Source organism: Triplophysa rosa, linkage group LG7 (assembly GCF_024868665.1).
Source record: "Triplophysa rosa linkage group LG7, Trosa_1v2, whole genome shotgun sequence".
NCBI lineage: Eukaryota > Metazoa > Chordata > Actinopteri > Cypriniformes > Nemacheilidae > Triplophysa > Triplophysa rosa.
The window spans coordinates 3392754-3416638 of record NC_079896.1 but is presented as its reverse complement, the minus strand read 5'-3'; the positions used below and the strand labels follow the sequence as shown (position 1 = coordinate 3416638).

The 23885-nt window shown below is 37.0% G+C and overlaps 3 protein-coding genes across 3 annotated transcripts; 1 reads left to right on the top strand and 2 right to left on the bottom strand.

Moving 5' to 3' along the window:
- Window positions 1–237: 237 nt before the first annotated feature.
- si:ch211-105j21.9 (sialomucin core protein 24-like) lies at window positions 238–2804 on the top strand. Its single transcript, XM_057339020.1, is given in 4 exon segments — window positions 238–346; window positions 909–1473; window positions 1555–1710; window positions 1864–2804. Coding segments are annotated over 3 exon segments (939 nt in total). The 5' UTR covers window positions 238–346; window positions 909–932; the 3' UTR covers window positions 2106–2804.
- Window positions 2446–9135, bottom strand: sycp1 (synaptonemal complex protein 1). The gene is given in 32 exon segments (XM_057339022.1): window positions 2446–2590; window positions 2668–2753; window positions 2853–2960; window positions 3040–3114; window positions 3195–3335; window positions 3469–3588; window positions 3817–3909; window positions 3987–4097; window positions 4176–4292; window positions 4433–4495; window positions 4582–4644; window positions 4731–4812; window positions 4897–4967; window positions 5065–5173; window positions 5551–5654; window positions 5804–5896; window positions 5979–6086; window positions 6168–6229; window positions 6312–6379; window positions 6540–6724; window positions 6822–6916; window positions 6997–7105; window positions 7227–7300; window positions 7410–7476; window positions 7553–7611; window positions 7713–7786; window positions 7872–7939; window positions 8052–8213; window positions 8332–8375; window positions 8474–8555; window positions 8653–8779; window positions 9060–9135. Coding segments are annotated over 31 exon segments (2964 nt in total). The 5' UTR covers window position 8779; window positions 9060–9135.
- A 556-nt stretch (window positions 9136–9691) lies between these two features.
- On the bottom strand, window positions 9692–21143 carry slc16a1a (solute carrier family 16 member 1a). The gene is made up of 5 exons (XM_057338981.1): window positions 20923–21143; window positions 19506–19759; window positions 13045–13188; window positions 12137–12931; window positions 9692–10753 (listed from the first exon to the last, which is right to left on the bottom strand). The coding sequence occupies exons 2-5, from the start codon at window positions 19720–19722 to the stop codon at window positions 10488–10490; spliced, it is 1422 nt and encodes a 473-aa protein (XP_057194964.1). The 5' UTR covers window positions 19723–19759; window positions 20923–21143; the 3' UTR covers window positions 9692–10487.
- Between the last annotated feature and the right edge of the window lie 2742 nt (window positions 21144–23885).

The following is a 23885-nucleotide window of genomic DNA, read 5'->3' as shown; positions in this document are numbered from 1 at the left end:
AATAAATTGTTTTATATTGCATTTTGTATTAAATGAAATAAAATTGGATGTATGATGAAGTGTAACTGAGTAGTCAAAACAACACACAGAGACAGAGAGAGGGAGCTAAACAATAAAAACACACAAGAATGAATTACACGCAAGGACACAACACCCTGCCGGTAAAGGAAGTGAGTCATTTACAGGCCCCGCCCTCTCTACCTGTTTGCCTGACGTAGAGCCGACTATTGAGCTCGGCTTTCTTTAGGGAGTGGAAAAAGTCTCGAGCCTACAGCAGGTGGGAGGTGTAATAACTGCTGCGAGCCACTTCCTGGTATCATCTGACACGGCTTGTTTCAGCTCACAGGTAAGTTCAAACCTGCTCTTATTTTCATGTCTTAACATTAGCTTTTTCATACAAACTAACACTAAACAAACCAACAGGAAGGGGAGAGAGAGAATGAGAATGTCATGTTGTGACAGTGGGAAACAAGGTGGTTTTCTTGCTAATAAAACGAGATGTCCACGACTGTTTGTTTAGACTATGCAAAAACCATGTGGCTCTTTGTCTTTGGTTCCATGACAGCGCCATTTTAGACAATCATCATGAACTTTTCAGATGATTCGAGATATGATCATACGGATCGTACATAAACGCCCTCTTGGCACAATCTTCTATGTAAATTTCTGCATGTGTTCTTTTTAGGACATTTAAAGATTTACTATTATTTCTAAGGATTAGCAATTTGAATTATGAATTGAGTGATCTGGCAGTAAGAGCACAAGGCAAATGGAAACTTCTCAGTAACAGCACAGCAGGAAACCATATCAAAACCACATACATAAATTAGGTCACACTCTATATCAAAGTGCACATCTTTTCCCTCCATCTAAAGTGGCGTATGTTCTGTGTATGTCTTTTTTTAAAGGACACGAAAGCCTGTGCAACAGATATGGGTGTGTTAACTCTTCAGCTTTTGGTATGTGGCCAACTATTATTGTCTTCGGTGGCTGCGGAAAACAAAACAGGTCAAATTATCAAGTCACCATCAATGACGACCAACACGTCACAGATCACACCTTCTGCAACTGCTGAATCTCTGAAAACAACAGGAAACTATACTGAAAACAATGTCTCGACGCCATCAAGTCATTTAATACAAGATTCTCCGACAACCTCAGCTACCCCGATGACTCCTGCTAGACCCCAGAACATGACTTCAGCCCCTGAACAAACAAATGCAACAGTCTCCGGATCAACGGTGAAGCCAAACGTGACAACAACAACACAGCTTTACAACACGACCAAAACAAGCACCTCATCACCGACAACAGTCAATGTTAGTACAACAATCACATCTCAAAACAACACCACTTACAGCAGTACCACAGTATATACAACATCAAACACGTCGCCAACCACAAAACCGACGGAGAAAACTTCAACCACTCTTACTCAAAACAACTCAACTGATATCAATAAATCTTCAGTCGGTAGGTTTGACTATTTCCTGTTAAAGAAAGTATAACATTACAGAAGCACATGTGTTAACACCTGTCTCTGTTTCTACACAGGTCTGAGTAGTTCAGAGAAATCTCTGACTGTTTTATTTAGTGCTCTGCTTGGTTTAATTGTCCTGATAGTTCTGGTGTACTATATGCACAAGTATAGAAAACGCAATCAGACCAGGGTCCAATATTCTCATCGCCGTCTTCAAAGCGAGGATACAGGTTAGGAAAAACTTGTGCTGCCACTGTCCATCTACAGTACACTTATGATTAACAAATAGGACCCAGTCTGTAAAATCCAGGCTAAAGTTAATTATTATTATTCTTGATTACAGTATTACGAAAAGCATTAATGAGACTGTCGGTTTTTTACAGGAGAGCAGTTTGCTGGGGCAGATGACACGCTGGTCATTTCAGGAGGACTTTAAGATGGCCCTCAGATTTACAACCCCACCATGACAGTACAAAATGAAGAAGACTTTCAGACCGACGCATCTGGATTTGGCTACGCATCCACTCAGTTCCGCTTGGAGTTTCTGAAAGAGGATCAGCAAAGAGACCCTGACCGTGATGCCTCCACCTTTCAGACATTCCATGCAAATGATCAAGAGCCTTAAAACATCAATGCAGAAATAGGCCTAGTTTTATTTTTATAACATTCATTTTTAAAACAAACTGAAAACATTACTTTTACTTGAAGCTTTCATAGTATATGAAAAATTGAGTTTTAGCCTATTCAATTAATTTTCAATTAAGTTAAATATGAATGAAATAAGCTCATAGACTAATGAAGTTACAGTTACAGAAGAACAAAAACAATCAGAACATAAATAAAATATCAAAATTAGTAACATTCAGCTACAATGAAATTGAATTAAGAGAATGAATACAATGAAGTGTACTGAGAACTAGAATCATTTTAAAGAAATAGAACAATCTTTTTTTTGCTGCAAAACATCAAGCAAATATTTTCTCGTTTATTTTTTTCTTTTTCTTATCTGAACTGCTAATGCTAGTCCATCCAGCATCTCGCATTCTCTTTATGGCTGCCAATTTCAGAGCTGTTCCTGGAGACTTGCACACACCAGAACTCTGCACCTGCGCAACACGACAACAACATTACATTCGAGAACTTGACGGCATAAAATTCGGACTAAATTCTGTCGAATTTGAATGTTCACCTTTTTGAACATGTCCGTACTCCCTGATACTGGGTCTTTTGGCAGCATCGGTTTCTTTGTTTTAAGAGGTCTTGGGGAGAAACTCTGCACATCAGACAAAAAGATGGTTAAAAAAGAAACCACAAATCTACGCATTTACTTGAATTCACTGGAAATACAATGCAACAGTATGTAAATATTTACCAGTATATCGTTGCTCTCTGAGCTGTCTGACTTGGGGTCCAGTTTCAAGATGTTTGTTTTCCAAGACCCCGTTATCTCAGTTCTGGGTGGTGTGCGGATTCTGAATGACTGGAATAAAAAATGAATGGGTTATTGTAAACGCTCAAGATAAATGAAGGTTATTGCAGACAGTTTCAGTTCCCCATACCTTTATTTGAGGTGTTGTTCCATATTTTGTGCTCAGGCTCCAAAATGAGCTTTTGGGGACTTCGTTTACAGCTCCCTTACATCAAAAGCCAAAACTGTTAGATGCTAGATGTGAATCATATGAATGCTGAAAATGTGAAATGTGTTAAAACCTACAACAGGATCGGGGGATGCATGTCTTGATGGGAAATCATTTTCTTTCTCATTTAAAAGAGAATAAACCGCCTTTGTAGAGGTGGACGCTTTTGGAGTTTTAGAGATCCCTTTTCTCTCTTTCTTCAGTTTGGTTTCAAAGATCTAAAACACAAATTACATAGGCTTGTATACTTGTATTTCTAAATTAATAACAAGAAAAACACGAAAGGTAAATACTTTGTCTGCTAAACAAATAATTGTAATTGTCTCTTGAATGATATATTACTCAGTATACCTGTTGAGGTGTATCTTTTTCTGGAGATGGGGTCTTCATCGCCACTTTCTCTTCTTTGACCTTTTCGAGTTGTTCTCTCAGCTCATTGTTTTCCACTTGCAAATGGGACAGCTCAAACTCCTGAATGTATTGGTTATTTAGTTATTTAGAATACTAATTTTTATATAAAGCAAATCCGTGTAGATACCAAAAACACAACCCCAAGAGAAAAATGGTATTGAATGTCTCAGGGAAATAACAATCACAGGCCAAAGTGGTTAGCGTGAATTCATACTTTGTACAATATATCTGATGCACTGCAAACAACACATGTTGTCATGTTAAGTCATAAAAAGGTGAAATAATTACCAGTAATGCTTTACTTGCGTTGACTTCAGCTTCTCTCATCCGCTTGTCACTCAGCTCTGCATCTTTTTCTTCTATCATTTTGTCATACTCATGCTGTCAAGTGAAATAAAACATTTAAGCTACTGAAACAAAACCAAGTTCAAAAACATAATATAAACAATGATAACCACCTTGTGTCTCTCCATCAAGGCAACCATGTCTGATATCCTCTGCTGACATTTGGTTTCTGTGTCTTCTTTATTCTTCATTGCCTCCATAGCTGTTTGCTTCAGTTTCTCCACCTGCGGAAAACAAACGACCGATAAAAGCCACAAGCTTTAATAATTAAGCCAGCTATTGTATTAAACAATATAAATCACCTCCAAGTTGAGTTGTGCCTCAAATGTTGATTTCTCTTTAAGGTCAGAACATATTTTCTGAAGCTCCTCATTGTGAAGTTTCTTTGCATTATCTGACTCATCCCTCAAAGTACGTATCTATGAGAAATGCAATTATATGTACAGTATGTAAGCATTTTTGGCAAATACTGATATAGGAAACAATCAGTATGTGATCTGAATATTTTTGTAGAATAAATCAAATGAACACAAATCAATGGTCACATATGATCACCTACATCTTCAAGGCATTCCTCAAAAGCTGTTGTTTTGGTCTCTAGTTTTGTTTTTAGGTTTGTTAGCTAAAAAAAGAAGAAAAAATGTTAAAACGTGCTTGGGTTAGATCACAAAGCAGTATATATACATACAGCATAATATATTATATTACCTTTGACTCCAGTGATTTGATTTGTTTGTCTTTCATCTGAAGTTCTTTCTTTGAGTTTTTGCCCTGATAAATAATAAGTATAATTTTAACCTCCTAGTATATGCTGCTATACATCAAGAAAGTTAAAAAATGTCGTAATGTAAACGCACACTCTCTTTCAACATCTCCTGAGCGTTCTTGCTCTCTTCATCCTGTCAGGCAATTTTCGTAGATAAAATATCCACCTGCACTCTGGAATGTGAAATATTCCATGTCAAACAACATAAAACCATATATCAAAACAAACTGCAAGATTATGGTTTTCTTTAGTCTAACTGAAGCTGTTGTTTCTCCCTCTCAAGTCTCTCAACTTCCATTTTATCCCTTTCTTCATTTGCTTTGCTTTCCTGTAAAGAGAAAACATGAGATACAGCATCTAAAAGAAAAGTCACATGTATCATATGCACAAATATTGCATTTAAAAGCTTGATTCCATTTACAAACCATGAGCTGAGACTGAAGCACTTTGTTCTCTACAACACCACTATCAACTTGCTCTTGTATAGTGTCCTTCTGCATCTGGAGCTCTTTATATAGCTCTTTATATTTCTTCCTAAAGGGGAAAAATATGTATTTTTCATAATAAAACAGCAGGAAGAAAACAATTCTACTGCTGGAAATCTACTGTCCATCTAATCAGGATCTTCAGGATTCTTTGAAAAATAACAGGCAGGTGTGTTTGGGTTGAATATGAAATCTGCAGGAGAGTAGATCTCCAGGAGCAGGATTGGGCATCCCTGTCTCACAAGGTCTCTACTATATTTATACAAAACAAGACCAAAGCAAACTGTAATTTTGCTTTGTGGTTAGAGCATGGCATTAGCAACGCCAAGGTCATGGGTTCGATCCCAGGGGATTGCACATAGTCAGAAACAAATGTATAATACAATGCAACGTAAGTCGCTTTGGATAAAAATGTAATTTGCTTACCTTTGCAGCTCTATATCAATCTCCAATCTTTCAATTTTTGTTGATGATTTACAACCACTCTCCAAAGCTCCTGACAAATGCTCCTCTATCTCTTTTACCTTAGTCTAAATGAAAGATTATCCAGTTACTTCTTCATATTGTCATTTTATTTGATATCATTTGAAATTCAATATACATTTTTTAAAAATTGCACTTTATTTATAGACACAATATACATAGGCCCATATGCAAAAACACAGAAGACTTTTCTGACCTCTTTCAAAACAACTTCTTTCTGCAACTCTTCAAACTCATGTCTAGCCTTTATTAGGGCCTCCTCCAAGTATTCGTCTTTCTCAACTGCTTCCTGAGAAGGGTGATTTCAAGATTTATTATCACACACAGAATAACGATTTCTAATCTCAGATTTTTTTCTCCCTAGTCCCTACCTTCAGTTGACATGCCTTCTGTTCAAGTGTCGCAATAAGCTGAAGCGTTTGAATCTCACTTGTCTGTAATTTCTCCTTTACAGAGTTGAGTAAGTCTGACTTCTCATCCTGCGACAAAAACAATGTAAACTTGGTTTAAATCCATTATACACAGAGAATGCTATTGGCTGAACAGAAGAAAACACGTACCAGTCCGTCTTTAAGTATCTGTATTTGCTTGCCATAGCTGTCGTTCTGCACTTCTATTTTTTCTGCATGACACCACAACCAATGATTTTAGAATAATACAAGCAGTACAGTTGTCATTTATTAAATTGTACAGTTGTAACATACCTAATTCTGAGATCTTGTAGCTGAGCTCATTCAGTACTGAGGTTAGCTTTGCCTCAAGGTCTTGGGTCCTGTAAAAACAAAGAAAACATTTAATTGAATAATAATGGATAAAATAAGTCATTCTTGGATAAATAGTGTACTTAACTGGGCAATAAATGAGCTGGCTGTAATTACAAGACCTTTGCAGCATTATAGATAGAGCTTGTAGTGATATAATATTTTACATACCTCAGTGTTTCAGTTGTTAGTGAGGATTGCAAAGACTTCACAGTCAGTTGCATTTCTGCAAGTTGGTGTGACTGTTGCTCTTTGATGTTGTTTAGCTCCTCTAGTTCAGCATCTTTCTTTTGAAGGAGCTTTACATGGTTCTCCTTGCTTTGCTCCAGTTCATTAGTTAATGCTCTCTGCTTTTCCTTAGAAAAGTGATAGAATACATAAAACAGGCTTAATGTGTCAAGTAAACTCACTGAGTCGGTGTGTAGGAAAATGTTTACTAAAACAAAGACAAACCTCAATCTCCCATTTGAACTGCTCTGTCGCTTTGAGTTTTTCCTCAAGCGTCTCTCGGTCCAGTGTTAAATTTTTAAGCAATTCCTGATGTTGCCCTGAAAAGCACAAAATAAGCAAACCTAAATACGTAAATGGACAAATGAAAGACTTGTGCAAATCATTTTTGCATACGTACTTGCAGACTCCTTAAGTAGGTTACAGTTTTGCTGTGTTTCTAGGAGTTTAAGTGAAACGTCTTCAAGATTGCTTTCTTTTTCACACACTTTCTCTTGAAGCATGGCAACCTCAACAAATTCAAGCAAGACGAGGTTAAAACAGGGACACAAACAGGCAAAGCTATGACATGGTTAACAGACAATTATTCAAGTAAATGCTGCCCTCTACAGGCAGAGCAATGGTACCAACCTCCTTTTCCTTTACAAGACAATCGCTCTCAAACTTCATTTTAAGACCCTCCATCTGTGTGAGGCATTCTCTTACTGCAGGACATATGGTACAATACCAAAAAAAATAAACAAAACAAATACTGCTGTGTAATATACAACACATGCTTATAATAATTAGATCAATAATAAAAAAAATCTGCACATTTCAACTTGTCCTGCTGATTGGCCTCTGCTTGCTTCCTAAGACTTTCAAAAGCTGCCCCCATCCTCTGCAAATAAACAAATACGTGCCGTCAAATATTCTTTACATTTAAGGGGTGTAGAACTAAAAACCACTACAGTTACCTGTATACTCTCACTGTTCTGTATGAATAGATCATGAGTTTCTTCCCGTTCAGCCTCAACTACTTAAACACAATGCAAAATATATCAATAACCTGTGTGTATGCATTATGCTATATTACATGCATTATAGATATAATATATATTATGCTTTCACACTTACACACACTCATTTTCTCAACAGATCTTTCAAACGTGTCCTTCAGTATGTTACACAAATTCCTTGTCGCATTACTTCTGCAAGTCATAAGCACAAAATGACTCACAATACGTCATATTAAATATATCATTTCGCGAGAAATGTCACCCACGGTGTACATACTTATTCTTAAGGTCTTCATTCTCATTAAGCTGATCCTCTAATTTCATGCTCAGACTTTCGTTTGCAAACTGAAACATAATAAAGACATAACCGAGAACTTGTAAACAGAAATGTGTTTATGTGTTCAGTGGGATGTATTAAATCAACAACCACAGAACGCAACAGCAAATGCCAAATTACCTGAAGTTCTTGAATAGCTTTCCGCTGCGTCTCAATAGTCTTTCTGTTCTCCTGAAGCCTCCTGTCTTGTTGCGACATATCAGAATCTATTCTCACCTTCCACATTTTAATTTTCTCAGCTTCATCAAGCAATCTGGAGAACAGCTGGCTGGATCTTAACGTCTATTACATACAAAATTAAGCTTAGCAATGTAAAGTATAATGTAAATATGTAAACAAGACCTTGGATCCACTGCATATAAACAAATCAACACAAAATATATGAGCATAACCGGCTGACCTCTTCTTTTTCCATTGGTATGACCGTAGCCTTCTTTGCACATTCTATAGGAAAAGTGTTAGGATTATTGGACATATTGCTTTCAATGTTTTAATTGTATTTATCACAGGACACGTTTCTTAACTTAAAAAATATATAATACCAGTTCTTGATGTTTTTGTAGGAAGCACCATTTTGGATGTTAATGGAAGGCTTTTCTCCATATCTGAAGACTTGTTAAAACCCTACAAAGGTTATCATGTAATTCTACATTTGAGTGTGCACATAACTTTACATTATAGTACAATGTAGCATAAATACATAAGTCACAAGTTTACCGACCTGTACTGGTTGAGAAAAAACACAGGTTTCTTCGTTCAAGCCTGTTTCATTGGGTTTCAAAGCAGACACTTGATTTACGTGTGCTCTTGGGGGAACCAACAGTTTGAAGTTGAATGCCTTTTGCATACTGTGAATAACGAAATATAATACGTTGATTAATATATTTTGTTTAGACATATGATACTTTTGATAAAATTATATGATAATTTTACTTCAGCTATAAGGTATTTCTTTCTCTTTCGGCAGTATTAGCTGGCAGAAACATGCTAACGTTACGTCGGTAGAGTTAACTAAACGGAGGTTACAAATATTCAGTTTTTACCTATTATTCATCTTTCCAAGATAACGTTCACACAGATAAACTTTTATTTTACTATATTATAGATAAATGTGAGGAAATATTTTACCTTTAATCAAATAACCGGTGAATATTTGTCCACAACCGTACCATTAACACGACTCGATTGACCAACGGTTTCCAACTGACATCTCGCGAGACGCGTTTTCAAATTTTGAGCGCAATTCTTTGATCTCAGTTAGGATGCGTTAAGACAACTCGGAAGTGGGATGTTTCCCACCACAAACGCGGAAGTAACGTCTGAATTTAGTAACATTACAAGTATTTAATAACATTAATGTTACTAATGATTATTATTTTTATTTAGCATTAACACATTACAAGTATCTGTTAACATTAAATGAGCACCGTTCCATGAAGTATTTCCGGGTTGAAGTGGGAACTATCAAATTTCCGAGAGCACGTAAAGACAGCATTAGCACGAGGTGTTGATTTAAGCAGAATATGAATAACATTTTATGAAATCGTCAGGAAAGATTATTTAACTTTTTGTTAAAGGGGGATTTGTAATCGCTTTGAAAACACAACAGAGCAATATAGGCTTCAGTAAAAAAATATGCGAGTCATGGCAAAACTCGTTCCGAGTTGAACGAGATTTCACTCGTTTTTTTAAAAAAAAAAAACGTTTAATATAATTCAACTTCAAGTGAATTGAAATGATTTGTAAAGCCAATTTGATTATATCTTAAAACGTTTTTACCTTACATTTGTATGCCTTTGGCTGATGTTTATTCAAAATGACTTACAAATGTTTATCAGTTATTGTATTTTTCTGCAGTGTGATTTACTTGAGTCAAAGCTAAAAAAGTAACACTTAGTAGACTATTTCATATGATTGGAAACAGTATGTGATACAATGAAGGGTTAAAGTTTCACTCTCATGGTCCCCAAACACAAAACAGTTAATTGAATCTCAACAGATCATGAGACTAAGACTCTAGAGAAATGAACAAGGATGCAATAAAATTCATATTAAAATGAGAATAATTTTTATTCTAACTGTTTTGCAAAACTATTTAAACTGTCCCTGGCCTACATTATTTGGCATTACAAGAACAATGCAATACAGATACAGCTGTCACCATTTTATATCTACCTGTATATTGGTAGTGTATACAAACAAATGTGAGAATATATGACAATGGCAAGTGAATAATGATAATGATATAAATGCACAGTGGTACTTTATGGCAAATATTCAAAATTGTGCATTATTATATTATCCTCATTCACTAATGTGCCCTTTATGTAAAAACTTGTCCTACAGTAAACATTTTTAAACATAAATCTTAAAATTTTGAATACAGATTTAACATTATGGATGTTGGCAATGGCTGTTTTGCATCATTATCTCAGCAAACAGAATTGTCATGATCAATGTTTGTATTCAGATCCACAACGCTGAGTGTTTAGACATTAAGTATCGCCAGAATCAACAACAGTGATTTAACAGAATCAATGAATGGAATAGAAAGTATCACACAGTATCCTCGGCTGCATTTTCATCAGGTGCTTTCAATGTTTCTGAAACCTCTTTTCCAGGTTCTCTTTTCACACTGTCCTTGCTCGCATCGTCCTCCCTCTCCTGGAGATTTGCTCTTTTGGATTCTTCTTTCGCCTCCTTATCCAGAAGCCTGTAGTTGATGCCCATTCCGACGAAAAGAAACACACTTCCAACCAGCAGGATTATTCCACAGCCCATGTAAGTGTACTTGTAGTCGTGGTAAATGTCTTTGAATTTTCCTGTAAGTGCAGACAGATTTTTCACATAGTAAGGTCAAATGTTAGTTTGATTCATTTGAACTAACAAGTGAATTGGATTCATCAACTTACAAATCCATCTGGAAATACATTTTATAGATGTTTTTTGTTATTTCACAAAACTAAAGGCTAACATGCGAGCTTGTTTTAACCAAAATGAACGTCCTCAGTAGTTTAATCCCCATTTGCCTTCACTAGTTAATCCTTTTTGGTCCTGCGGTGTAACAAATTAATCTTTAAAAGTACAAATATCCCATGTCTCTTAATTATTATGAGGCCAGGAAATCTGAATGCAATTATAAAAGAATTAACAAAATGCTTTTTTATAAAGCCCTGTGTGGTGTTTTGGTCTGGGGGACTCGTTTTCAACGGTGTGTGTAGATAGTTATAGCTCATTCTAAGGGCCCGTCCACACCGGGACGATAATCGCGCGCGTTTATCGTCGACGTTTTACGATCAAACATTGATCGTCGACGTAACTAAACAAAGGGCGCCAATGTGAGTGTGCACACCGACGCGGAAAACGGCAGGCGTAAAAGAGTCTTTTTTTTAAACGCCTCGGGCTCGTTTTTTTGGTTTGACGCACCGCGTTAAAAACTGGCCTTCCAATGAGATTGGCGCTTTTGTTCACGTGCCTGGAGCTGCTGAAGTTAAAGTAAAACACGACTTAGTGGCGCTCAAGCACAAAACAGTCTTGCCGAGCACATTGACGAAGAGGAACCAAGATGAATTCTTCTTCTGTGTGACAAGCGAGTGTCAGAATGCATAAAGTTGCGCAGCGCCACCTTGAGTACCTGGGTGTTTCTGTTTTTCATCAAGTGCCATCTATGTAAGGGAGTGAATTTGCACGTTCACTCGGCTCATCGCCAGTGAAAATCATTTGGGCATGAACGCCGAAAAATGTCTCGAAAAACGCTGGCGATAAGCACGTGCGATTAACGTCCCGGTCTGTACGTACCTTAAGGTAATAAAAACAACGATTCATTACTTTATACACCTCTGAAGAAATAGTTAAGTATATTATATTGCATTTCTGTCGACAGATCCTCCGAAAAATTACATATGGGATCTTTAACAGAGGTTACATTTTAATCATATTAATCATTAATATTAATGACAAATATTCCTCATATGCTCCCTGTGTTGCTTGTTATTTGGATGAAGTAAACATTTGTTTACTTGTATTATTACATAAATTCAATTTAAGGCTGTATTGATTTAAAAACTGAATAAGGCCGTGGGTCCACATCTGTGAACACCAAGTAACAAAAACATGAACACCATAAGGGTTAACCAGTTTTTAATAACTTATTTTGTGCAATTTGTTTGTCGGGGTGTGTGTGGGTCAACACACTCCATACTCACCAAGTAAAGGAGGCCCAAGTAGCACAGGCCCACATTCAACAATGGTCACCAGCCCTACAGCACTGGAGAAACGCTGAGCCCCCACCAGATCCGAAAGGGTCTCAAAGAGCACGGAGCTCAGCCACCCAAAGGCAAAGCCGAAGAAGATGGAGTAAATGACAAACCCCATATAGTCCGTCGACAGAGGGGCAAGCAGGTGACACACACCGTTGAGAAGGACAGAGGCGGCAAAGAAGTACTGCACCCTCGGTCTCACCCATTTCGTGTTGGCCACTATTCCCATAGAGGGTCGTGCCACCATATCTACAAAGGCCAGGACAGAGAGCAGAAAAGCAGCCTTTTCCCTTGCAATATCTTTGCTCTTGGCGTAATTGCTCAGGTACACGAGGGGAGAGAAGAGGCCAAAGAACAAGACCACGTTACCCAGAAGGTACAGCAAGAAGCCGCGATGCTTGAAGAGCGTCAAGTCGATAAAACCGTTGATCTTCTCGATCACACTCTTTCGTTGGGCCGCTCTGCCATTACTGTTTACTCCTTTGACTGCCGGTTGAGGTTTTGGACCTATGGGCCTCATGAGTGATCCGGCTACACAACAGTTGAGCAGAAGTCCACCCAGGATCAAGAAACTTCCCCTCCAGCCAAACTGATCGAAGAACCACGTGTTCAAAGGAGCGAGAGTGGATAAGAAGACTGGACTACCGGCCATTGCAATTCCATTAGCTATGGGTCGCCTCTTGTAGAAATATTTGCCAATCATAGTGAGAGCTGGGTTGAGATTAAATGCCAGTCCCAGACCTGTGAAACAACATGATTTAGTTTCCTCATAAAAATGTGCCGCTAGAGTGAAACATTGTAATATTGTATAATGCATTAAACAAGAGCAATGAAAATGTGTTAGATTTTAATACCTCCCACAACACCTATGCAGAAGTATAAGCCCTCAACGCTGTTGCAGAAAGAAGCCGCAATGAGTCCTGTTCCCGAGAGACAACCTCCCAAAATCATAATGGGCCGACTTCCATATTTATTGACCAGAATACTGCTAACTGGACCTGTGGATGAAACATTGAGTATAAGCATCTGCTTAAAGAAATCTTTCTCTTTTACATACATGCGTAAAAATGTAAACATATAAGAATGTGTGTCATTAAGTAAAAAATGTTTCTGTATGAAACATCAGTATAGATTTACAAACTGTACATTTGTTTTGATCTTTAATGATAAAGGAAGATTTATGTATAAATAAGAATGACTAAAACAGACTGTACAGCATGGACCACACAAAGATCTGATGTCACATCATTGTGTCATTCTGGGATTACACAGAGAGATGAAAAAATTTAAAAGCCTAAAACTATAAGAACTGGTTTGATGCTTGAAACAACCAGCCAGCAAAACCTTCTAAGAACCAAAGACAACACTTTTTTAAAGGGATACTCCACCCAAAAAGAACAATTCTGTCATGAAATACTCACCCTGAAGTTGTTCCAAACCTGAATACAATTCTTTGTTCTGTTGAACACAAAGAAAGAAATTTGGAAGAATGTTTGCAACTGACACTTCTGAGACATCGCTGGCAATTAAAATTATGATCAAAGGTGCCCCAAGAACTGTTTTCTTTCCTACTGTAAATTCTTCAAAATATCTCATTTTGGGGCAAAACCCATGGGATAAGCTTAAACCAGGACTAGGCTTTAGTTAAATTAGGATATTTAAATCGTTTTAAAAAACATACCTTACAAAAAACATTACTAGTGTACATCTCCAGACAAAACAATTGCACTGATATTTTTTAAGATTAAATTTGTTTTCGATTAAGACACCTCTAACAGTTACGTCGGTCTGACTAGTCTTAAGCCCTGTCTGGGAAACCGCCCCTTTATGTTTAACAGAACAAAAAATAAACAATAATTTTTCCGACTATGTTAGTGTATGATGACCCAGAATTGTCAGTTGCTAACTTTTTTCCAAAAATATTTCTTTGTGTTCAACAGTTAAAAGTTTGGAAAACACGAGGGAGGAGAAATTCATGACAGAAATTTCGTATTTGGGTGGAGTATATCCCTTTGAAAGCAAAAGGTGGTCACAACAAATATTTATTTAATTGAATAAATAACTGGTAATCTATAAAATATATTCATATTCAAATTCAAACGTATTTAAATAATTTAATTTAATTTTGATAAAAGACATTCCCATGAGAACTGTGTACAAATGAATTATTTGCAACAAAACCAGGAATGTGTATTACATATTATATACTGTATACAGTATATTAGCGCTTTTTTAGCTCAGTTTAGCAGCGCAAAGCTCACAAGTTCGTTTTTTCAGGGAACACACAAACTGATAAACTTGGATAAAAGCATCTGTAAACACATAAATGTAAATATATTTTATATTATAAATAAGTTGTTATTCTATTTTCACACCACCAGAGAGCATTGCAGCTCTATAAAGAAGCACAAAGAAAAGTTGACAGCGCATATTACTGCAGTATTCATCAAACTGCAGAATTTGCTGTTTCCCACCATCATACAGCCATTTCGCCAAAGACGTTACCTCTGAAATGCAGATACTGATGGACCAATGTTAAACCACCTTCCTAAACGATACCCAAAATACATTTCCCTGCACAGTAAACTTCATCCCTGACACACCAAGCTAATGTGTTGAGATACTCCCTTCCAGCAGCAAAGGGAGCAATCCCAAAGGTATTTCCAGATACGTGCTCGCGTTAAGATATTCAATGTACTGGATCCAAATCCTATCATGAGTGTAGGAAGGAAGGAAGCCTGCTAATCGTGAAAACTGGGGAATGATGGTGAGCTCCTGCACGTCTTCAACCTCGCAGTACAATAGGCTGCCTTGTTTGCCTCCTCTAATCCACCTCACACAGAAGGGAGGGCAAGCCAGCTCCAAACATGTATGAATAAACACATTAACACATTTTTTAATGCGGGAATGCACAACTTCATTAGCTCGAAGATCTTGAACTTCTTACTACCAGAAGTTTAAAAAGACAGTTTGACCAGAAATGAAAATTCTTTAATCATTTCCTCACCACCATGCTATTCTGTTTGACTTTCTTTCTTATGGAGAACACAAACGAAGATATTTGGTATCCAAACAAAATTGGACCCCATTGACTTTCAACATAAAACCCCAGAGACATTTCTCAAAATATCTCCTGTTGTGTTCGACAGAAGAACATACTGCATCCCAAAGCACTGCAACCAACCAGCAAAACTCAATAGCAGTGGCACAACTAAGAGCACAGTTTCGTGAACTGTTTGTCCAACCAATGGAAGACAGGAAGTGGAAAACTTTCTTAACTTTTATAAAGTAAAGAACTTTTGTAAAGTTCTCTTTTTATTAAGTTCACTACAGCTTTAACTTGTTGAATTAGTGAGCTGTGATCAAGGAATAACACTTGAGGAAAAGTCAGCCTTGCTCTTTTAAAAGTATCATTATTATATTCCCTGCACTTTCTTTTGTGTTGTTCTGGTTATAATGCAGGCGCACAGAAAAATGAATGTGACTGTGAACGTGGCACAGGCTGATTTTCAATTAGAATTTCTCCTGGGTGACATTAAACAAAAACCCACTGCTGACAGATCAAATCTACCGTGTTCATGTAAATAGCCTCTTAACAAGACCTTTTCTGCTTTAGGCAAAGTAGCTCTGGACTGCCCGGGTCACCAACAACAAGCTTTAATTCAGGAGAGGTCTTTCTGCAAAGACGTCTCGGACCGAAATGCCAAAACAATGCAGCCCGGAAAGAAAGCAAACGTTATGTGACGATATTTGCTTCGAGGGCATCCAGACTTATTCACGGACGGGTCAAAGAGGCTGCATTCATGAACAGGCAGGAGGGGCATCAAAATATAGTTGGGAAGGGCAATGTGAGACAACAAGCAAACAAGTACACAACTGAATGTCAATGGGAACCAAACACACCTTCATATACTGTCAGTATGAACCGCATCAACCTGAATTTCGTGATAAAACAATGCTAATCTATTCTGTTGCATTAGTGGGCACGTGAGTTATTATGAATAACATTAAATATATATATTTCCTGTATAGATGTGAGCACAAGGCAGTGGGGCGGTTATATCGCATGTGGTTCTGTTCATCGCTGGCCTCTGAACAAAACACTTGAAATTTTCCACGCATGGTTGGTTCTGTAATCATCTGGGTCATGTGTTATGCATCGCCTCTCGCCTACAGTAGGGCATTAATTCTACTGGTCCAGAAGGGACAATGTAGGAGTAGGGGGTCAAATGTAAAGTCTTGTGCCTCTCACATGGCCATCTAGTTTAACTGTACTGGAATAAACCAAAACGTTTGTCCTGCGAGAACACATCCTGTTTGACTTGACCCATACGACAAGAAAAGACGTTTGTCACTTTTCTCAAATACGATGCACTGAACCGTTCACTGAATTAACGCTACCGGTGTGGTGCCGAAAAATGACGCCCCCATCGGTCTTTATGGGTCACACTCATTATGGGTATCGCCGCCATTTGTAAGGTATATCAACGCCGAGATGTTCTATCTTCTTCATTCAATTTCACTTCATTTCAGAGATAAAATGGTATGTTTTTGTTGTCTAATATGTTTTAAGACTAAGACACACGATAGAAACAGCCGAAAGCTTCACCACAAGGAAAGATTTTTAGGTTTCCCACTTGGAAGAAAGATTACGGACAGGATGCAATAACACATTCTACGCATTTACTTACTTAGTTACTGACTTTTAACCCAGTGTTGCTTTAATAATAAAGTATGTACAATGGAATTTTCATAAATGTGTTTTTGATTGTTTTCAGTTTTACTTGACAGCCAAATGAATTACAGAAAATGTTGAAGAAACAAGGTTTATTGGTAACATTGGAGACTCACATAACGTATAATGCATACAATTGTGTGCAAATCAATGGTAGACAAATACAGTACATATAATTAAGTATAAGTAAATGTATGTTTTTATACCCTAAAGAAGATAGTAATATCCAACAACGAGGTTGGAGGCAGCAATGCCGGGGCACTCGACTATTTGCGGCCAGGGAGAATAGATCTGTGTTGTTAATGAATGACAAATTATATAAATTACAGTTATCTTTGGTGAAATTATTGTTAACGTATGTACTAGGTTTGCTTCTGTTTCTTCAATAATACGGTTTAATTGGTCTTAAAAATTATATATTGCGCTATAATTTTGCAAAGATGACACGTATTAGAGTGTGATTTTCAATTTAAACTGTCAGGATGAACTGTATTTACATTACACCTTAAACCATTCACGCATTTTGAGCAAGTAACGTGACATTTATTTATTATATAACATAAAACACAGCATATAAAACAATCACAATTGTTTTTCAATACGTGCAAATATTCCAAGTGTAGAGGTCAAACGATCGATTTTTATGAGGAAAAGACACATTCATGTAAATCTTCACATCCATGTGAACTTCCGGGTTTAATTTCCGCCAGACAAAGTGATACGCCAGCTGTAATTGTGAGATACCATTGGTTCTCGTGTATCTTGTGACCGATTGCGTCATTACATCGGCACTGATTTTTGATTTTTTTCTATTTTGTGATTTTTGTTTTTTCCATAAATCTTTATTATTAGTCACCCTTTATGATTTTGCAAATATCTAATCAATAAAAATGATTAAAAAGTGCTTTTTTACAACACAGTATTCAATCATTTAATCATTTAAACTTTTACTGCTTTAATAAGCTCTCTCTTTTAGGTTTAAATTTATTTTTTACTTTCATATTTATTTTTATTTTTTATATGTGTACCATATTTATTTATTTTTTGTTAATTTGCAGATTCAAGTAAACCTTGAATTTGACAATTCTATAGAACAATTTTATTGAAAATACATGAAAACGTTTTGGATATAAATCTTTTTTTGTTATATTATATTATTTTATTATATTATATTTTTCATTATTATTGAATTTTTTTGTTCCATTTAGCATATGTTGTTTAAAATACCGTAATACTACAGTGTTGTGAACCCATGTATCGAATCATAAACTGAATGTAAAAAAACAAAATATTACAAATACTGAATTTTAAGCAATTTAAATTAATATTGAATTTAATCAAGTGTTTTTGTTCTTTGATTTTGTTTGTTTAGTGAGAAAACAATAAAAACAGCTCTTAAAATGTATTGTCTACAACTGCTTAAAATATTTTTTCTAGTGGCTACATTTATGCTAATTTCAAGAATGACTGCACTCTTAAAAATAAAAGGTGCTTCACCGTGCCATAGAAGAACGTTTGTTTTTGTCTAAATGGTTCCATAAAGAACCTCTTACATCCAACGAACCTTTCTGTTTCACAAAAGGTTCTTTGTGGTAAAAAGGTTCTTCATATAAAGGTTAAAGGTAGGAAAGAGGTGGTTCTTCAAAGAACCTTTGACTGAATGGTTCTTTGTGGAACCAAAAAAAGGTCTTCTATGGCATCGTTATGAAGAACCTTGTAAGCACGTTTCTTTTTAAGAGTGTACCATCCTGGACTTACCCCAGGCAGATGTTTTGGTGTGTGAAATACTTATTTCAAGAGTGCCATTTTGAGTTGACATCAGCATTGACCTATGCTACATTACACGAGCCAATTAGCATATTGTTTTACCGCCTGGATGTTTTAACAGCTTCAAAAACAGGTTGTATGTGTGCACTATACACTAATTGGTCTGCAACAGATCTGAACAATAGCTTTGATTACTAATAAACCAAAAATGTGACACCATACTGTCAAGAAGAATCTAACCTCATTCACACCTGTCTATATTTTTTAAACCCGTGTTTGATTTGCTCAGCAGCGTAAGCATGAACGTGTGCAGCCTGGCGTCATTCGGCGGTGCTCTACTTACTGAGACAGGTTCGCTATTGACGCTAGTCATCACAAGTCTTTGTGACTCCCGAGTTAGGCGTCTCATCTCCTCATCTCTCTCCAAGGAAAACATCTGACACTTGCAGAATAAAGAGCTGACTGAGAAGAAAGACTCCAGAGAGAGATAGAGTTGCCCATTCAGAGCTCAATCTCACAGCAAAGCAGCTAGTGGCTGATGTCTGAGTCTTGTCTAGCGCTGCCTCTTATTTCTACCATTCGAATGAATGAGGGCCTTTTCACAAGCGCCACATCTATTGATAAACCACGTCGGGATCGTCATTACCCGTGTCATGATCTCACCGCTGCCTCCAATGGATGGCAAACCCTCTTGTTTTAAAAGTGATTAAACGACCGAGTTGCAGAATGAATCAATTTTATGGGACAGAGCATGTTTGGTTAAAGGATATGAAGGATGGGATCTTCCTTTAGAAACAGGAAGTCACTGCTTACCTCCTCCGTACATGACAGCAAGCATGATGGAGGAGATCCAGGACACTTGACTGCTGGTGGCATCGAAGATCGTTTCTATTTCCTTAAAGAACACGGTGATGGACTTTGGGAAGGCGTAGGAGAATCCAATAGAAATGAAGGCGCCAGCGACCACGGCCCAACCCCAGCCCCCTTCAGGAGGGGTGTAGCCCACGGGACCTCCGACAGCAGGTGGCATGGCTCCTGAGTGCAGGTGACCGGGTGTTCACAAAAGACTTTATAAAGAAATAGAAACACTGTGAGTCAAGGGGTTAAACCGGTCGTGCAATCAATAAAAAAAATCCCTTTTTAATAAATAAAATATCATTTTGATTGCATTCTAAAAGATCAACGTTTCATAGATCAGCGATGTCTGGAAAACTTCATGCCCATGACATATTCTGCACAAATACATCAAAGCTTCCCACATCAAGAAACAGAATCAAATCCGACACTTTCATTGTGCATACATGTGGCAGAAAAGCGTTCAAAGGAACCACCGACAGACTCTCGGTGCCTTTACGTATAAAACCTCGCAGCCGACCTGAGCATATTAAGTATTTTGTAAAGCCACAGCAGGAGGCTTTTAAAGCGAACATGCCCTCCAAAATGGAAATGTGACTTACATTATTGTAGGAGGATCAGAGGTTTATGTCAGAGAGAGAGAGAGAGAGGAGCCTTATAACAATATCTGGTTATTTTCCCCATTGGCATTTAAGCCTGTCTGCATGTGCTTTTGGATTTGTTTTGTCATCTGTAGGTTGGAAAAAAGTATTTTATTTCCAACCAAGACTTCCCATTATTCTATCTGATCACACGAGACCTTCCTAAAGATATTTCCTTTTAAAACCACATTTACATATGCAAGGAATAACATGCAACCAAAATACAAAATTAGGGGTCTTGTATGTTTTCTCACAATGAATGCAGCCGAAATATTTATTTATAATATTCATACAAACTATGGAACACCTGCCACTTTTGACCAATCAGAATCAAGCATTCCAGAGAGCCATAACAACAGTAAAATGGTATCGTCAAATTCTTTCAAATGCATCATTATTAACAGAATTCACAGTGAAGCAAAAACACTCGGAGAAAGTCGAGAGGCAACATCTCTTAACACACACCATCATTTCATTAGACCAAATTCAGTGTTAAAATAAAAGATGCGTTTTGATTTAGCCGTTATAACATTACTTGGCCATTCGCTTTGAATTTGACAGTTTGATCGCTTCGGCAGAACATATCGTCCCTTTCAGCTGAAGTGGCGTATGGTTTAAAGAGAGAAGTGAGAATGATATGAATCACTTTACAGGTTTAACGGCTCCTTGACATGTTGAAAGGTTGGACGTTTTAGCGCATTCAAGCTAGACATTCCACACAGAAGCGCTCCTACCTTTCAGGCACAGTCTATAAATTCTTTGCAGAAAAAAGTTCAAGTGCTCTTCTATTCCAGCGCGAGGACGAAACACATTTTAAGGGAACTGGTTCAAGGCAAGTCTCTAAATTATGTGAATAATCCTGAGAAAGTCGCAAGAAACTTCAGTTTATGGGCCTTGGTGTTCATAAGTCAAATGTCCGGCTGTGTCAAAGTGTTCAACTGTGTTCACTAGAGCTCTTATTGACTTGAAATTTACAGAGAACCCAAACTGGTTTCTATTGGCTCACACTTGTGTCCCTTTCTCCACCTCTTGTCCTTTGTTTAGGCCACCCATTCAAAACAGCGCGGAGGTCTCCCTCTGGAGGATACCCGCTTCAATATGGGGTCTTTGAGATAGCATGTACATTGCCTGTTGATTGTGTCGATTTTCTCAGCGTCAACAAACAGCCGTTATCACAATAGGCATTGGAGCTATTACGGTTCCTGTGATGAAATTTTTGTATTAGATATTATTCATCTTGTTCATGAGATGAAGAAACGAGAAGGCCGGAGGTTGGCAGAACACATACGCTTTCCTAGGGGTCAGGTCCTTTCCTCTGAGTGCAACAATTGTTTACAATGTTAATCTCTTCGGCAGCTGTGGAAAGGATTGCATAAATGCTCAGAACAGGAGCTTTTTTCTTGCTTTGCCATTCGGTACAAGGCAAATCGTGTACAGTGCAAAGGCTAATGTTAGAATTAGACTCTATTACTTAAAATCTCTCATGAAACTATAGGCATATGGAAGAAAACAATGACAATAGTGTCGACTAAATGCTTACAGCACAAAGACTAATGTTACACTCAGGATCAATTTCAACCCAGCAATGGGTCAGAAAGGGACAACCGTTGGATTAAATTAGAAATGGTTTATACTGTATTTAACCCAACAATAGTTTTAAACAACCCAGCATAGGTTAATTTACATCCCAACAGCTGGGTTCGTCGCTTTTGACCCAATGTTGGGTTTAAAATAAACGATTAATCGCATCTAGAATAAAGTTTGTGTCTACATAATATTTGTCTGTGTACTGTGCATTTTAACTTTGTGTATATAAACGCATACACGTACACATGCATGTATATATTTAGGAAATATTTAATTTAATTGAACATTATTTAATTCATGTTTTTTTATTTTTCTTAAACACGTGCATGTATGTGCATGTTTTTATAAATATATCATTAATATGCACAGTATGTAAATACATACTTTTTCTGGTCTGCATTTATTTGGGATTAATCATGATTATTCATTTGACAGACCTAAAATAACCTAGCATTTTTTAGAGTGTAGAACAGAGTTATTATAGTTTTGTTTTTAGTTTTAGTAATATTTTAGATTAGCTTTTATTTTTAATTTTTTGTTAATTTTAGTTAATGTTTTGCAATTTTATTATATGCTTTCGTCATTAATCTGTTTTTTTATCTTGCTATATAAGATTTTTTTATTGTTATTTTAGTTTTTGTTTATTATTATAATTTTAGTGCCTTAAACTTATTTCAGTTTATTTCTGAGGCGACATTTTAGGCTAATGTTTCGTATACACGTTTTTCCAATACGTTTTAGGACCATATTTAATTTGATTTAAAAAAAAGAAACGTTTTCAAAGTTTTAATTTAGTAAACTAAAATAACCTTGTGTAAAATTATAGGCATATGGAAGAAAACAAGAGAAATAGGATACCTGCAAGTAGTCAAATCGTATGTCTAAACGCAGCAGGAATTACAAAAATTGGCTTCCTTTCACTTCATAAACTGGCATTTCAATTGATTTGACCCTGCCAACAGGATGTTGAACTGCAATGACAGGAAGAGAAATTTATTGACTTGTAACACATCAAAGAAATGTCATTAGTCAACACAACACAACACAATCCTTACATTACATAAATTGTACATTTACATGCTTGCAAAAGAGAGAGCACATAACATGAAACATTAAATACATAAATACGTTCAGTAATGTTGACTAATTATGCCTGTTTATCATCAAACACATGAAATATATTTCTTTAATGAAGGAAACTAAGCTCAGTCAGTTCTGTCAAAACAATTAGCATAGACATCAAAGCACTACACTACTGCAAATGTTACGCAAAGCAGCCAGAAAACATTCTCCATGAACTGTAACAAAAGTTCCACAAAATTTCCCAGCTTTCAAAGACCAGTCTTTCTTTTTAGAGCAGATGGTGCTGGACGTGACACAAACCCAAAATATTTACTTTTCCTTGTTGTTCGCAGTAAAAACCTTCACGAACCATCAATTGTCTTTCCCCTTCATCTCAGGAAGGTTTGTGCGTCAGGCCAGCTGAAGGAGGAACAGCAGCGGTCCGGATTCGTGGCATGTGTGTCTCTCAGCCCGAATTACAGAACATCAGACGGCCATACATACAGGGTGAAGCACGCATGTGTGGAGGAAAATAGCTATGACAATAAACAAAAACGGGGGAAAGAATAGAGAAGTCTGTGCACTCCCGTCGAGAAGTCTATTGTTTAGCACATCATGCTTTAATGTGAAAGGATGTGCCGTGCGACACTCCTAACAGGGTCATATATGAAGTTCGTGGGAAGGTGGGGTTCAAAAGACTCAGGGCGGGCCACTCAAAAGCACGGTCTCCAGTCTGGGTGTCTCTTTTTATTCATTTTTTGCACATCACGGAATTCTCTTGATGTGACACTTCATGGCTGACGGGTACAATGAAGAGATTTTGACCTTTACAGCAGATTTGGTGATTTTGAACTTGTAGGATAAAGGGATAGTTCACCGCCAACTAAAAATCCTGTCATCATTCATTCACCTCATGTCGCACAAGGCGTTTTGAGAAATGTCTCCGTGGTTTTCTGTCCATACAATGGAAGTCAATGGGGTCCAGTGTTGTTTGGTTACAAACATTCCTCAAAATATCTTCTTTTGTGTTCTGCAGACGAAAGAAAGT

What these genes read in the sequence shown, in the direction of transcription:
- slc16a1a (XM_057338981.1), bottom strand. Translation starts at nt 19,722, where the DNA reads ATGCCACCTGCTGTCGGAGGTCCCGTGGGCTACACCCCTCCTGAAGGG. An exon ending in CTGCATAGGTGTTGTGGGAG is followed by an intron (nt 12,932 to 13,044) that starts GTATTAAAATCT and finishes GTTGTTTCACAG; the next exon opens with GTCTGGGACTGGCATTTAAT. An exon ending in ACTTGGGCCTCCTTTACTTG is followed by an intron (nt 10,754 to 12,136) that starts GTGAGTATGGAG and finishes CTGCACTTACAG; the next exon opens with GAAAATTCAAAGACATTTAC.